The sequence below is a fragment of the Manis javanica genome, chromosome 11 (genome assembly GCF_040802235.1).
Source record: "Manis javanica isolate MJ-LG chromosome 11, MJ_LKY, whole genome shotgun sequence".
Taxonomy (NCBI): domain Eukaryota; kingdom Metazoa; phylum Chordata; class Mammalia; order Pholidota; family Manidae; genus Manis; species Manis javanica.
In genome coordinates, this window is record NC_133166.1 from 48,285,246 (window position 1) to 48,301,183 (window position 15,938).

The 15,938-nt window shown below is 36.4% G+C and overlaps 2 protein-coding genes across 8 annotated transcripts in view; one reads left to right on the plus strand and one right to left on the minus strand.

Moving 5' to 3' along the window:
- The window catches only part of KIF18A (kinesin family member 18A), a 77,962-nt gene extending 66,614 nt beyond the window's left edge, over positions 1–11,348 (minus strand). For 2 of the 4 annotated variants that reach the window (XR_012122664.1, XM_017672775.3), the window contains exons 1-2: positions 11,164–11,348; positions 1,624–1,996 (exon numbers count right to left, since the gene is read on the minus strand). Coding sequence is in view for 3 of the 4 variants with exons in the window: in XM_017672775.3 (XP_017528264.2) it covers positions 1,624–1,948 (325 nt within the window). In the remaining variant the exon portion in view is untranslated. Of the gene's footprint in view, positions 1–1,623; positions 1,997–11,026 lie in introns of all 4 variants that reach the window. The other 2 variants (XM_073216349.1, XM_073216351.1) reach the window with 2 other exon arrangements.
- Positions 11,349–12,811: 1,463 nt separating this feature from the next.
- METTL15 (methyltransferase 15, mitochondrial 12S rRNA N4-cytidine) overlaps positions 12,812–15,938 on the plus strand; it is a 200,816-nt gene continuing 197,689 nt past the window's right edge. Inside the window, exon 1 of one of the 4 annotated variants that reach the window (XM_073216352.1) lies at positions 12,812–13,435. The gene's annotated coding sequence lies outside the window, so the exon portion shown is untranslated. The remainder of the gene's footprint in view (positions 13,436–15,938) is intronic. The other 3 variants (XM_037012116.2, XM_037012115.2, XM_037012114.2) reach the window with 3 other exon arrangements.

Consider the following 15,938-nt stretch of genomic DNA (forward strand, 5'->3'; position numbering starts at 1 on the left):
GTGCTGCTCATTTTCTATTTCACTGCCTTTGTCCTACTTAATCTGGCTGGGAAACTTTCCCCTGTTCTAAACATTCAGAACAAATGTCACTTTCCTGTGCTTTCCATGACCATCACAGGCAGAAATGCCTACTCCCTCATTTAAGCCCTTAGTATATGCTGCACATCCTTCTATTCTATCATGTATCACACTGTATATCCTACTGTGAGCTCCACCAAGAGTGGGGCCATGTATTTTACACTCCTAGCAAATCACCTTGTAGACAGCAGGTACTTAAGTTTGCTGAATGAATGAATTCCAGACAGAGGCCTTTATATAATTCCTTAAAAAATTCTTCTTTTAGGAAAATTAATTTGTTTTTAAGATTCTACCCAGTACAACATTAAAACAATGTATTTCTTCAAATGCAACACAACACACACACACACTTTTTCCTTTCTGATTTACATACGGCAAATACCCAACATAATATTCAGTTAAGACAATAAGTTCTCATATTATTACTGGTAAGAATATTTTTGTAAGTTAAATCTCTCTGCTCAGCTAAATGTTAAACTACAAAAGTACTTCTCAGTAGAATAAACTGATGCATGTTTCACTTTATTCCATTTTATGTAAGCCAGTAGTACACAAGTCTTTAGATATCTAGATAAAAACAAAAAGCCAAGATGATGTCAAAGATACACTATTAGTTTGGTAGAAATTTTTCATATGTCAAGAAAAACTTTAAAAGTCTCTAGAGACAAGATGGGGTTGAATGAAGAAAGAATATCTGCTTAAAAATGAGAATCACAGCAACTTTAATCAATAAACCACATTCCACTCTTGCTTTACCAAATGTGTAAGTCTGCTGTAATAAAATTGAATGAATTACTGAAAGCCAGAGAAATGTGTTAACAGTTTTGGGGTATCTTATTAAAGAAAATATCCTAAGCTGGGGTAATTAGAAAAAGATAATATTATTAAGTGCCATGTAAGCATTGAATTAACTGGCCATTTAAACATCTCTTTTTCTAGGAAATCAACATGGCTGCTTTCAAAGGCAATTACAGGTCTGTCCAGAGCACTAAAGATGCTTTTTGGGCTGAAGATATGTTAAAATAGCACATGATACTCAACTAACATGGGCTTTAACATTTTCATTTCAAGCTAAAGAAAAATGGTGCCATAAAGAAATATCCAAGTGTTCAGAAATATCTATGCCCCAGGTATAGAGCCGTATAGGTAAGCAGTGGGAATAGTTATGAATATAAATAGTGAGAAATCTGGTATCAATGGCAAGAAGCATGTGGTTTAATAACACAGGAAACTGAAAGGATGACCATTTATAGCTACCATAGCAAGACCCTGGAAGAGAAAGTTTCACACACAGTCTGTCTGTCTGCCTGTCTGTCTGTCTGTCTGTCTCTCTCTCTCTCACACACACACACACACACACACACACACACACACACACACAATCAAAGAAACTCTACATTTATCGTGAAAATCTACTGAACTTAAGAATTTTTAGCAAAAAGGACCTTTTTTAAAACTATGTCTAAAAAAAAGAACTAGGAGATGTACCTTCTAATGTAAAACTGAAATCAAATGGAAAAATTAAACCCCAGGGGAAACAATTACCTGTGCAATTATATCCATTCAAAAAACTACGAAGAATTGGCTTAGTAGTGTGCTCAAAAACTTCCAGTTGAGTTGAAGTTTCATCAAAAACAGCATCAAATACAAACTTAAGATCTTTATTTTGTCTCTTTGTAATATCTCTATTTAGAATTTTCTTGCCATGGAAAAAACTAATTTCTTCTTGTTTGGGATCAAAAACTAAGATATGTTTATCCACAACATGGACCACTTTATGGAATCCAGATTTCTTTTCCTTTGTGTTTTCAGGACGCACACGAACAACCACTTTCATGTGGTGACCCAGTTCTTCCTCAGTGACAGACATTTTTGCTTATCTTGATTTCTCTGCTTATATGAATGCCTGAATATTTCTCTGAAATTAAAAAGGAAAATATAGTATTAATATTAGTTCTACTTGCATACAAACTGACTGGCATGTAGCAGTCATTAAAAAGATGTGTTCATTTTGTTCCACCACCAGTTAAATATTTATATGTATATATACACACATACATATATATTCATCTATCTATGCATGTATATCTACATGTATATATGTATTATTTACATATTTACTCATATATGCATATGTTTATGTATACACATATATATTTCATGTATATATATGATATACATTTTTTTCACTCCTTGGTTCAAAATTTTCCAATGGTTCTTTATCTTATACAGAATACAAGTTGAAGTTTTTTCAATGGCCTACATTTTTCACCTAACATCTTGTTGCTCTCTTTGCCCACTCCATTCCAGCTGACACAGCAAGCCCCACAGTAGGTTCTTTCCACAGCCATTCTTTCTATTGTTAAGTGCTTCCCTCAAAATCTGCATGACTTAACTCCCTCACATCTTTCTCATGTTGTCCATCTGCCCACCATTAAAAATGCCAACCCAAATCCTAATCACCCTTATACTGCCCTATTTTTTTCCCAAAGCTTTTATCACTCCTAATACATACTTTTTACTTATTTATAGTACTTGTTATCTTTTCTCTTCTAGTTAAACTATAAGCTATTTAAGGGCACCTTTAAAAAATGTGTTTTGCTTATCAATGTGTTTCAAGAGCCTAAACCAGTTCCTGGCACATGGTAGACAATCTCAGTATTTGATGAATAAATAAATTAGTGAATACTAAAGGTTTTTTTCCCACCTTGGTCTTAACTTGTAGATTCTAGATTTTCTGGATAGTTGGAGCTCCCAAATTAATGATCTTTGTTAGTTTATCTTGCCTTTTCTTATTTTTAATCTGAGGCAGTCATACAGTTAGACGGTAATTTTTAAAGCTATCATTGATATACCCTAATTTTGGATCATGATAAAACTGAGACTAAGGTTAACATTCAGAGATTAGGATCTCTGAGTACACCACAGAGTATACACAATCTCTATTACCTTCATAAACTGAGCTAATTGATGCTTCCTTACAACTTATATTTTAACTTTATGAGTCTCTGAAATACAGGTAGAGATGAATCTGATAGTATCAATTTCCACTCCTGTGGTCTGTAGTCAGGATCACTTTTACTAAAAATAGTTCCCAAGCCGAGGATTTCCTTTCATTACGTTGACATGATTCTGAGAGATCCTTTTCAGTCCATTTCCATGACTCAAACTGAACTAGTGCTGGAGCTCATGAGAGAATCAAAGTTAGGTTTTTGGGTAGCCTAGCTTTATATGTGGCTTAGCTGAAAGCCCAGGTCTGACTAACATTTCAAATAAAGAGATTTATCAGGGTCTTTTGTGTATAGATAACTTAAGTTTTTCTATTGTGATATAAACACTCTTGCTACTATGTACATAACATACCATAAGGAATAAAGACTTGCTAGACCACTGAAGGAAGATAGACAAAAGATGATACTGTCAACTCAGAACAGGGTGGTAGTCCAATTCTGGATGTAGTCTACAAGTAAAAACAATAGAATTTCCTGACAGATGTGGAGTATGAGATAAAGACAAGATTCAAGAAAACTCCGAAGTTCTTGTTTGGCCTGAGTGTTGGAAGTTTGGAGTAGCCATCAACTGACACAGAGGGTAGAACAGTGTTTTGGGGGGAGGATGAGGCATTCCATTCTGGACATCTTAAATCTGAGAATTTAGTAGACATTCAAGTGGAAACATGGAGGCAGCAGGAATCCAAGTTAAGAAAGTAAAGGCTGTCCTCAGAGTCTTAAAGACATTTGAAATTTTTAGTTTAAAAATGGCATTAAAATTTAGGGGGAACCTTTAAATCAAGGAAGAAATAATTATCATTGTGTTAAATACTGTTTAATAGGTCAACTACTTACTAAGAAGTAACCACGGGGTTTAGTAACAGAGGCCAATGAAAAGAACAATTCTGGAGGGATGGCGGGGCAAAAGTCTGAATGGGAGAAGACTCAATGAATACAGGAAGTACTAATGCAAAAATGAGCGAAGAAATGGTGAGGGAGGAGGGAGAGGAAGGATTAAATAGTTGTTTGTTTTTACAATGGGAGAAATAATAGCAATGATAAAGCTAAAATATGTCATAAAACCATATATTTTTGGAGAATTCAAATAAGGTCAAAGCAATCTAAAAGCAGAAGATGCTGGACATAGCACACCCTTTTTTAGGACTCTGTCCTTCCCCCAAAATAGAATGCTGAAGAGGAAAGGATGGTCATTTAGATTCTAACATCAGGTCCCAGGTGAATTACTACTCCCCTCCTTCTTCATCCATGAGCTTCTGTCTAGCTAAATCCCATAAAGCACCAGTACCTCCTTATATGACCTTGGACAAGTGACTTAGCTTCACTTAGTCTCAGGTTTCTCATCTGTGCAAAAGAGATTATACCTTATAGCACCATTGTAAGAGCTAAAAGAGATAACAAGTATTATAACAAGTATTAAGTGTATTAAGGCATTTAATAAATGTCAATTCTCTTTCCTATCTGCCCCCATTTCTGCCTCTTCTTCCTGAAGATTTTGGTCCATCTTTTTTAGGGTTTCCAATGGGCTTGTGATTGGCACTTTGGGTAGGACAATTTTTCCTTATTTGGAACTGTTCCATGTATTCCGGGATGTTTAGCATTTCTGCTCCCTGTCTATTAAAGGCTGGTGGCATACCACATTCTTCATGATACCAAAAAATTAACTACATTTCTAAAAGCTTTATAAATATGCAATATGCTTTGACTTTACCTGACATGCTTTTTTTTTTCAATGACAGATACAATAATGTAATGGTTAAACATATATAAAACATCAGGTGATTAATTCAAAATTGACCTTCAAATCTCACAGTTGGATGGTACTTCTTGCTAATTAACCAATTAACTAATCAATTTAATAACTACAGATGTTGGAGCCAAACAGCTTAGGTTAAAGTTCCAGTCCTACTTACTGGCTGTGACAGTGGGCAACTTACTTATGCTCCTTGTGGCTGTTTTCTCATCTGTAATGGGGGAATAATAATAATACCTATCTCATAGAGTTGTTGTGAGGATTAAGCACTTAGAGCAATGTCTGGCAGAGTATGCACTACAAGTGTTTGCTGCTATCGCTATTATTATAAACAGTAGTTAAAGAAACAGATATTAATAAAATAGTAATAAAAATATCTAAAGGTGTAGTAAGTGTGACAAGTGCTATGAAGTAAAGGTAAATAATGCTACTGTAAAACCACCACTGGGGATTAATATAGTGGGAAATCTTTCCAGAGGAAGTGACTGGAGCTTAAAGATGAAGGATGGATAGTTATTAATCAGGTAAAAAAAGCATTTCAGGAAGGAAAATTAGGTAAGTATTCAATACATATTTATTAAGTGCCTTCTATGTGCTAGGCATTTTTCTGGACCCTGGGATAGAGAAGGTCAGGAGATTATATGTGGGTTCCTATGTTAGATAGGGCAGTTGAGAGAAGCTTGTCTGGTGGGGTGACTTTTTACAGAAACTAAAGTGAGAGAGTGAGAAAATGTCTCTCCAAGGCAAGAGGCTTTTAGGCAGCAAGTCCATAAACTGTGGCAGGAAACAGCTTATGCAGAGGACATCACTGGCTGCATGGTCAATTTGCATAAATCTCATTTCTTTTAACTGTTTAGTTTTAGATGATTGCAGTCTATAGCATCTGAAGAAATGCTCAATTTACCTTTGGTCAGTCCTGATACATCTGGAGAGAACAAAAGGGAAGGAAGAGAGTGCATTACAAAAATAAAACTGGTAAGAGTGGGGACAGATTTAGAAGATCTTGAAGCAAGGCTATAGAAAGTTTATATTTGAAGCTAACTGGGAATTATTGAGGATATTTTAGAAGGCAATAAATCTTACTCAAGCAATGTTTCATGGGCAAATTTTAGTAACTACTTAAAAGGGTTTAAAAAGTATAGTATCAAATACAACTTTGTTTTACAACTTGTTACAAATTTTAAGATGGACATCCATCTTAATTTTTAAAGTACCACGCACTTCCCTACTTTTCCAAAACACATGCATGAAAATAATTTCTTATTAAAACCTAATGTCAACAGAATCACCAAAATGTAAAAAATTAGTCAACGTTCAAATACACTGTCTTCACTACACTGCTGGTGGGAATGTAAATTAGTTCAGCCATTGTGGAAAGCAGTATGGAGGTTCCTCAAAATGCTCAAAATAGAAATACCATTTGACCCAGGAATTCCACTTCTAGGAATTTACCCCAAGAATGCAGCACTCCAGTTTGAAAAAGACAGATGCACCCCTATGTTTATCGCTGCACTATTTACAATAGCCAAGATATGGAAGCAACCTAAATGTCCATCAGTAGATGAATGGATAAAGAATATGTGGTACATATACACAATAGAATATTACTCAGCTATAAGAAAAAAACAGATCCTACCATTTGCAACAACATGGATGGAGCTAGAGGGTATTATGCTCAGTGAAATAAGTCAGGCGGAGAAAGACAAGTACCAAATGATTTCACTCATCTGTGGAGTATATGAACAAAAGAAAACTGAAGGAACAAAACAGCAGCAGAAGCACAGAACCCAAGAATGTACTAACAGATACCAAAGGGAAAGGGACTGGGGAGGATGGGTGGGAAGGGAGGGATAAGGGCGGGAAAAAAGAAAGGGGGCATTATGATTAACATGAAATGGGGGGGGGGTGGCATGGGGAGGGCTGTGCAACACAGAGAAGACAAGTAGTGATTTTATATAGCATCTTACTATGTTGAGGGACAGTGACTGTGAACGGGTATGTGGGGGGGACTTGGTGAAGGGGGGAGCCTAGTAAACATAATGTCCTTCATGTAATTGTAGATTAATGATACCAAAATAAAATTTAAAAAAAAAACAACAAAAAACAAATACACTGTCTTCAGGGATTAACAAGGTTGTTCCTACAGTACTGCATGATGACTGTTTTCTTTTCTAACATAGCCAAGTAAAAAAGATGGACATGTAATTGATTCTGAATAAGGTACAGAGAAATCAAAATCTTAGACCATGTTTTACTAAGTAGAAAAGAAAAGCCTAAATATTGTGATCTGTGTAATAATGTGTTGACTCAAAGATTCTTTTCAGATGACTATTCAGGTAGAATCACAGCCTGTGATAAATTTTGTCATATCTGCTCCCGAGTGGTATTTGTTGAATAGAATCTAAAGTGCAAGCTGGTAGAATTTTGTTGGTGGATCCTAAAACATTAAGGAGAGAGCACTTCTAACACCACTGTTCATTATAATAGAAAGGTATTTGTATAGTCTAGAGAAAGTAGATTACAAAAAAAGTAATGAGAGCTAACGAAGGACTTTAGTTGTGAATATATAAAATGACAGGATTGGACTATATGATATCTAAGGTCCTTTTCTAGCTCTAAAATTTTATGATTATTGTGTATGATTAGAAGAGGGTACAAGAAATTGACAAAAATAACAGCTAACGGGACTGTGTTTTTACCTTCATATCCCTAATCTCTGTAGTGAACCTGGTATGTAGTAAATTCTCAAATATTTGCTTAATGAATAAATAAGTTAATTACAAAAAGTAGATATGGACTCCAACAAAGCAATTTACCTAGAGTAGAGGCAAACATATATTTCTCATAATCAACATATTACAGTAGAGGACAATGATTGACAATAATAAAGACCCTGAGGCATTAAAAAAAGTTAAATAATGTGCCCAATTTCTTGTTTGCAAAATTTCAAAAGTGGTAAGATTATGCTATATGTTATTCATTGAGGGTGTTAAAACATTCTATTACTTAACAAGGGTAATAAATAGTTCATTCCTCTGCTATGTTTAATAAGTGTTAAAATCTAATTCCCTTCAATAGCCGCAAGATAACATAAACCAAGTTGAACAAATCCTTAACTTATAATATAACTAGATACTGCTCATCCTAGATAACATAGAAGCTAATTAAAGATCCACCTCAACTTACATGCAAATACAATCAGAAATTATATTTAATTAGTTGATTATATGTACTGATACCTTCTTTAAAAGCAATCATATCATGTTAGTATCTCATGTCATTCCTGTGCTCTCAATTCTCCAGTGATTTCCCAGCATAAGAATAAAATGCAGTCCTTAGAACATCGTATAGGTTCTACAATTGGTCCCTGTCTACTTCTCTGGCCTTTTCTTCGAGTGTCATCCTCCTCCTTGATTATTCTTCAGTCACACTGTTTTTCTTAGTGTTCCTAAGACACTTCAGTCTTGTTTTGGCCTCATGGCCTTTGCACTTTCTTTTCTCTTTACCTGGATGCTCTACCTTAGGATATTTTCAAATCTTAAACTCTCAGGTTCATCATTCAGCTCTCTGTTCAAATGTTACTTCACAGAGGCTTTCCCTAAAGATTTCATTCAAAATAGTTTCACCCTGTCCTTTCCTCTCCAATCTCTTACCTGCTTTATTTTTCTCCTTAATATCTAGACTAGTTGGAAAATATATATTATCTGGTCACATATTTATTGTTTGCTTTCTAGAATATAAGTACTATGAGAGTATGGACTTTGTACCCCAGAACCTAGAACAGGGCTTGTCAAATATTTAGAACTCTACATATTTGTTGAATAAATGAATAAATCAACTAGTACAGATTTTGAAGATAGTGTGCAAAACACACAGGAGATTTATATATATTCATTTGTATTTTTATAAGATACATACATATTTGTATATGCATGGGCTCTCTCAGGAAGAGCACTCAAGAAATTAATAACATCAATTGTCCCACAATGGGGAAATACGTAGGTCTGGGTGACAAGCAGGCTTACTTTCTATACTTTCGTAGTGTTTGGATTTTAGACAAATCTAGGTAATTTTATTTCAAAAACAAAAACAACCAAGAAACTATTTTTCATTTAATAAGCAATATTTATGAAATATTTTCTATTCGGCTCTTATTCTACAAATACAGATAGATGTACTAAGCAATTTAAATACTCATTCACAATACTATGAAATAATTATTATCATTCCTATTTTATAGGGGGAATAAAACTATTGAACAGATATAACAGGCTAACATCACATTTACTGGAAGCACCAGACATAGGATTTGAACTCTGACTGATTGAGTCTAAAGTTTAAGTATTTCATCACTATTCTCCCTGATGGAAATAAATAATCTCCAGAGTTTTTATTAGAAAAATACATATTTGTCTATTTTTGGTAGAAACCTCAGGGCCTAGTATCATTTTTGAATGAATGCTGACATAAAACAAAGTTTATAATTTCTCTGTGTTTGCTGGATATCACACAGCATCTATTCTCAGCAACTGCCCTCTTACTTGAGAACTCTTGAATTAGGTCAATATGGTGACAAATAGATGACAGTTATCATTTGAGCACACTCTCTGGGCCAGGCATTACAGCAAACATTAAGTATTCATCATCTCATTCAATCGTTAAAATAATCACTAAGGTATATTCTATTGCCTCCATTTTACAAAAACAAAGACTGAGCTTTAGGGTAAGGAATTTTTCATGATGACATAGCTAGTGAGGAGTCAGCATGTTGACTCAGGTACAAACCCAAAGTCTATATTCTCATCCATGCTCTACTGGAATCAGAAGATACTTTCAAACAATGGAATGGAAATATTGTACAAATTATCTTGAATGTGTAATGATAGATTATAAATTATTTCTTAAAAACAAACTCAAACCTGAATTAGATTCAGACTGAACAGACATTTTTTAGGACCAGGATCATCCTCCTCAGTATCATTTATAGTTTCTGCGACTAAAATTTCATTTTGGAAATAACTTTTTGTTAGAGTCACTGCTTCTACTAATTTACAAGCATCAAGGAAGAACAAAAATTTCAAATGGAGGGAAGGGCAGCACTGACAACTGGGTTATTTTTTCTTCCCAGTTTTCATAGAGCTGACAGCATAGAGATCATTTTATTGTGATATTAACTGATTCCAGATATAATTATAGTGGGATGAGATGCACTTATAGAATGAAAATTTTATGTACTTTTAAATACTTGATTAGTGAAAGGAGGAGATTAATTACCACCATAAAGGCAGATAATCTTTGTTTACTGAAACAGACAATTCTTAGGAAAAAACAGAAACTTAGTAACAAACACTATCTAGTCTTTGAATCGTTGTCTCCAGCACGGAAGTTCACAAATACCTCCCCAAATCTGAATGTAGTGGAATAACTCTACCTACGAAAACTTGTATAATGCCTAACACGGTTCATCCGACTGTTAATTACATATATTATATTATAAACTACATATATTATAAAACAGAATTACTCAAATCTGGTTAATCTTTTATAAACTGCAGCGATCTCTCGGTAACTGAAACCCTAATAAGCCCCTTAAGGAGAGTGTGCAGAAACTAAGAACAGTGAAGGACTGATTCTCAATGTTTTAAGTTCCTTTCATTTGCATAACGCTTTGCCATGTACCCTCTCTTCCAAATCATCAGTTACTCAAAAATCCTGTGGGGCAGTGCTGGAGGTCTTATCTTTATACTACAACTGGAACTCAGGTCAGGTTCCATATTGACCTTTGCCAGGTTAACGGCAGAACCTCGCCGGGCAAAAAGTGTATAAATTGATGAACCAAGGCTCCTCATTTGATAGTTAAGCCCAGAGTAACATTTACATCTATCTGTGTCCGAAACGCTCTAAATTTGGAGTCTGGGAGACACTTTACTCTACGCTGTACGGTGCTGGACAGTAAAGTGCTTTACCGAAGTCTAGGAAAACGGCCAGGATGCCCTTTAAATCTTCTGCCTCAGAATTTAAAGCAGGAGATCCCTGTTGCTCTTCCTCCTTAACAGTCAAGGTCTCCTGATCAGGCCCAGCCAGGGTCTAGCGGGTTCTAAAATTCCTCCTTCCTTTCATTTTCTCCACAGGAACGCCTACTATCCCCCACTCCCCAAACCCACTCCTATCCCCACTCCGACTCAACGTTTCCGTGTTTGTCAACAAGTCCACCTGGTTGGTCCTCTACGTCTGAGGCAAGGGACCCTTCGCTTCCAGCGACACAGGTCCTCAAAAGCGATGTCCCTGTGACCAGAGTTTTCTCTTCGCGGGCCTCTCACTCACCTCAGGCCAGGAGAGTTTACCGGGACACTTCACCTCGGCAACGAATCAAACTCAACCACAAGATTCAAACACAAGCCAGCTTCCTCAGCGCGTCGTTTCATTGGCTACTGTTTCTTAACGTCATCGCGTCACATTGCCGCGGCACGTTTGGAGCCAGGAACCTCGGCCGCGCGTCGCAGTGGACACCGCATAACTGTGCGTCGCCGTGGCAACAGGCACGGCCGTTTCCGGAGGCGGTAGCCGAGGTGGGCGGGGCTGGGCCGGAGCTGCAGGTGGGAGCTCCAGGCCATCTCGAGACGCGCGGGCGCAGGGCGGGGTCTCAGGGTTTAGGGTGTGAGTGAGACGGGTGAGGGCAGGGGTTGGCGTGTGCCTCTGCTAGGGGTCAAGACAGCGTGTTGAGTGTGTCATAATGGGTTCTGGGTATTTTTTTTTCTGTGTTGACTAGTTAGGCCTTCCACTCTCTGGAAGGTGTAGGAACCTGTTTCTTCCAGCCGCTTTATCTCAAACCAGATTGGGGTCAATTCACCTCAATTATTTTAAAGTGCAGGGCTTTTGGTTTGAATCCTTAGTATACATTTCTCAGGACTCCCAGGCCTACTTCCTGACTGAAATTCTTTGGTGTTTGGCTGATTTTTTTATTTTCCTTTCTAATGATGGCATTACAAAATAAATTCACTTAAGTTTATTGGCCTACTTCATTATTGGATGCAGTAGTTTTCTAGCCCTAGGTTGTAGGTATTATTTCAGAGTGTACACTTGAAAAAAAAATACATGGAAAAATGCTAAATATGTTTGCTAACTCATCTCTTTTTCAGGATATTTTTAATACAATCTGGATTTCATTGTTTTTGTATTTACTATTATTGTATTCATTTATTCCGCAATTACTGATTGTAGCTTAGGAGTCTGATAGCATCCAGTTGAGTCAAACTCCCTGCCCTCTTGGTGCTTATATTCTGGCGATTCAATATCACCATATAAATAGGATGGCACAACACTACAGAGTATTTTTAATGAAACAATGTATGGAAAATCCCCATATTATGGATACTTATTTCCTAGTGAAAATCAGAAACACTTAATTGTATGTGATGGATGTTGTATGACAGGGCATCAGTAAAACTACTAATTGCTGGCTATATTATATATATGTTAACTAATGCAATAGTTATTTGTGTGGTGCTGAGTTTGGTAATAACATTAAGAAACCCTTTTATTTCAAATATGCAGTCACTCTATAGAACTTTACCTTTGATGCCTCAGGCATTTTATTAACTTATATATACTAATCTCATTTAATTCTCAAAACAGCCCTATTGAGATGTAGGTACTATTTATTTTACTGAAGAGGAAACTGAAAAAAATCCCTAAAAGAAAATATTCCTCTAGAACTGTACAAACCAGCCGATTCAGAATTCAGTCATTTGTCTCTGAAATACTTTCTAGATTAAGTGATAGTAAAATGCTATTTTAATCTAGTCTCAAAATACGGATGCTTTACCAGTTTCGTGTAAAATTGCACTGATCACACTGGTGAATCAGTAGAAGTGTTTAACATTTCATTTTGACACCCATATTGTATAATATTTACCAGTCTCAGGTGTTTCTACACCAAATGTAAGTAATTATTTTACATTTAGCTTTAAATTGTGGCTTACTCTTGCCATTTAGTGTTCAGATAATGAGGTCCGTTTTATTAAGGAACTGCATATTTAGCTTAAGCACAGAAATTTTAACGTTATAAGGCAAGACGTTAAACAGTATAACAGAAAGGTCAAGAGACTGGTGTATTTTGTAATGAAATGAAGTAAAAAGAACCAAAAGTTTTGAAACACGTAGTGCTAAGGAGACAAATTCCTGCCTTTTAAAAATCGCAGTATAACTAACTGGGGTGTTTCTTAGAGCACAAATTTAACAAAGATTCTTAGTAAACTCAAAAGAGTGCAGCTAAGGATAAAATGCAAAGTTAGATTTAAAGTTGTATCAGACATTTTTTTTTTTTTTTAAGTAAAAGTGAATTTAAACCTGGCAGTGGTAGGGTCTTATCCTCCGCCCCAGGAGCTGCAACAGTGGCTGCTGGGGGCTGGAAACAGCGGAACTAAAGGAAGACGGATCCTTCAGTTGCTGGGGCGGACGTGGGCCCAATCTGTCCGTCCTTGCAAGTTTCCCCCAGGGCAGGGACTTAGACCTGTGGCAAATTGAGGTTTTCCGGCACCGTCGGGGTCGTCGCTGGCTCGAGTTAGAAGACAGCCGAGAAATCTTCGTGCCTCAGGTGAGGAGGAGGTAGCTGAGTCCTGGGAACTCTCTTGGAGCGACCCCGCGCCTTTGAAAATTTCCACGGGTCGCCGGAGTCGCCCGCGATAAAGGAACATCTACCCCTGCTCCCGCTTCCTCTCATCAAAACTAATTCATCTTGAGTTCCGAAGTTTCTAAACACTTTTCCCTCGTCAGTATATTTCTTAGGTAGAAGGATGCGTTCTTCCTTTGAAACCCCTTTCAGTTTCTCTGGGTTCGGGTGCTAGCCTCCAGTTAGGTTTTGGCCTTAGGAATTAGGTTTTCAAGCGGGTTTTCTCTCAAGGAAAAGCTGATTGGAGTGATGGTGGACGTTTCACCGTTGTTTTCCCAATTCAAAGACTAACCTGGCCAATTTCGTGGTCTGAACAACCTGAACTGAAATTTGTTGGCAGAGAAAAGTTAAGTTACTTAGCTAGGAAACCACAGAGTTGGCCCTGTAGTCCAGGTTTCCTGACTCTCTGTTCCGCCCTCTGACCAGAGGGAACTTAAATTACCTTAAATAATTTAGGGTGTCTGGCTCTTCCCCGACAGCAGGAGTGCCTTGGTTTATCTGGTAGGATGTTGGGCTTCAGAGGAGAGGGAAGGAACTCCATTTAGAGCTTGCCCCTTCCATTTTTAGGGAGGTATTCAAGGAAACAACCCAAGAGGAGAATTAATTATTGAGGCTTTTCAAGTTTATCCACAATAATAGCCAATTAGTGCATCAGAAAATCTTCAGACTTTGTATCTTGAACACAGTTGAGTAAATACATAGCAACTGAATGAAAGAATACAAGAATTTTATAGTGGCAAAAGAAGCTTTTTTTTTTTTTTTGAATCTTGATTGCTTTTTCCCGTGTGGTTGTGATTCCTATATTGGAATTGATGGTTTCTTTTTGTTTACTTAAAAAAAAATCAAAATCTGAACATACAGTGTGGATAGTTTAAATACCTCAGATTCCACTATTTAGGCCTGTACATTGTCCTCTGTTGGGTACTCCATAGTATACTGTATTTCTAAGTGGAGTATGACTAAGCGATAAGATACTGGCTCCTAAAAAAAAAGTAATTTCAGATAATACAAATACATAGGTAATTAAAGCACCATTCAATTACATGAGTGCATTAAATAAAGCTGGTGGTCTATGTTTATAGCATAGTGGTTAATATTGCAGGCTCTGGGGATAGAATGCTGGAGTTACAGTTGTATCTTTATGGCTCTTTAGTTATGTAACCTTTTGGCAAATTACTTGTCTGTTTTACCTATCTGTAAAATGGAAATAATAATAGTATCTACTGCTAAGAGTTGTGGTAAGGATTGAATGAGTTTAGTATATGTAGTGTGTGCTTAGAACAGTAAGTAGTACTTATTAAGTGCTCAATAAATGTTAGCTTTTATTTTTAAAAAATGTTAGAAACTCTTAAGTTAGAGGGTAGTTGGGTTTTATATAAGCCCTCTGAAAGTCATTAGGCATAATTAGTAAGTTGTCTAATTTGTCATTGTTAAATATCCAAAATTTTACTTAAAATACCCATTTTTCAGTCTACTATATATATATTTTTTGGCCATTTTTTCCCTGTGTCATATTTGCCATATAATTCTGTGGATCATGTCTTTGGTAAAGTTGGCATGTTATTCTCAGGGTAATATCTTGTTGAAATTATATCTGTATATTATACCAGAAAAAGATATATTTCTTTTCTGGTTATTACATGTGAACAACTTTTCAACATTATTCTTTATTTTCTATTGCAAAAGGAAGGGGAGGCATATTTAAGTAGGATTTATATTTCTTCAAGTATTTTGAGAATGTGTTTTTGGTAGGGTCGGTCAGGTAAAATTTCCTAAAGCAGAGTTTGATAAAAATCTGTAAAATCTGGCATTTATCCATCCATTAATTTTTTTTTCTGGAAAACATTTATTAAGCACCTAATGTGCATTTTTTTTAGTTTTTTTAAAATTTTGTTATCATTCATCTACAATTACATGAAGAACATTATGTTTACTAGGCTCTCCCCTACCCCAAGCCCCCCCACCCCACAAACCCCATTACAGTCACTGTCCATCAGCATACTAAGATGTTGTAGAATCACTACTTGTCTTCTCTGTGTTGCACAGCCCTCCCTGTGCCACCCCCCATATTGTACATGCTAATCATAATACTCCCTTTCTTCTTCCCTGCCCTTATCCCTCCCTACCCTCCCATTCTCCCCAGTCTCTTTCCCCTTGGTAACTGTTAGTCCATTCTTGGGTTCTGTGATTCTGCTGCTGTTTTGTTCCTTCAGTTTTTCCATTGTTCTTATACTCCACAGATGAGTGAAATCATTTGATATTTGTCTTTCTCCACTTGGCTTATTTCACTGAGCATAATACCCTCTAGCTCCATCCATGCTGTTGCAAATTGTAGGATTTGTTTTCTTCTTATAGCTGAGTAATATTCCATTTCCATTGTATATATGTATCACATCTTCTTTATCCATTCATCTACTGATGGACACTT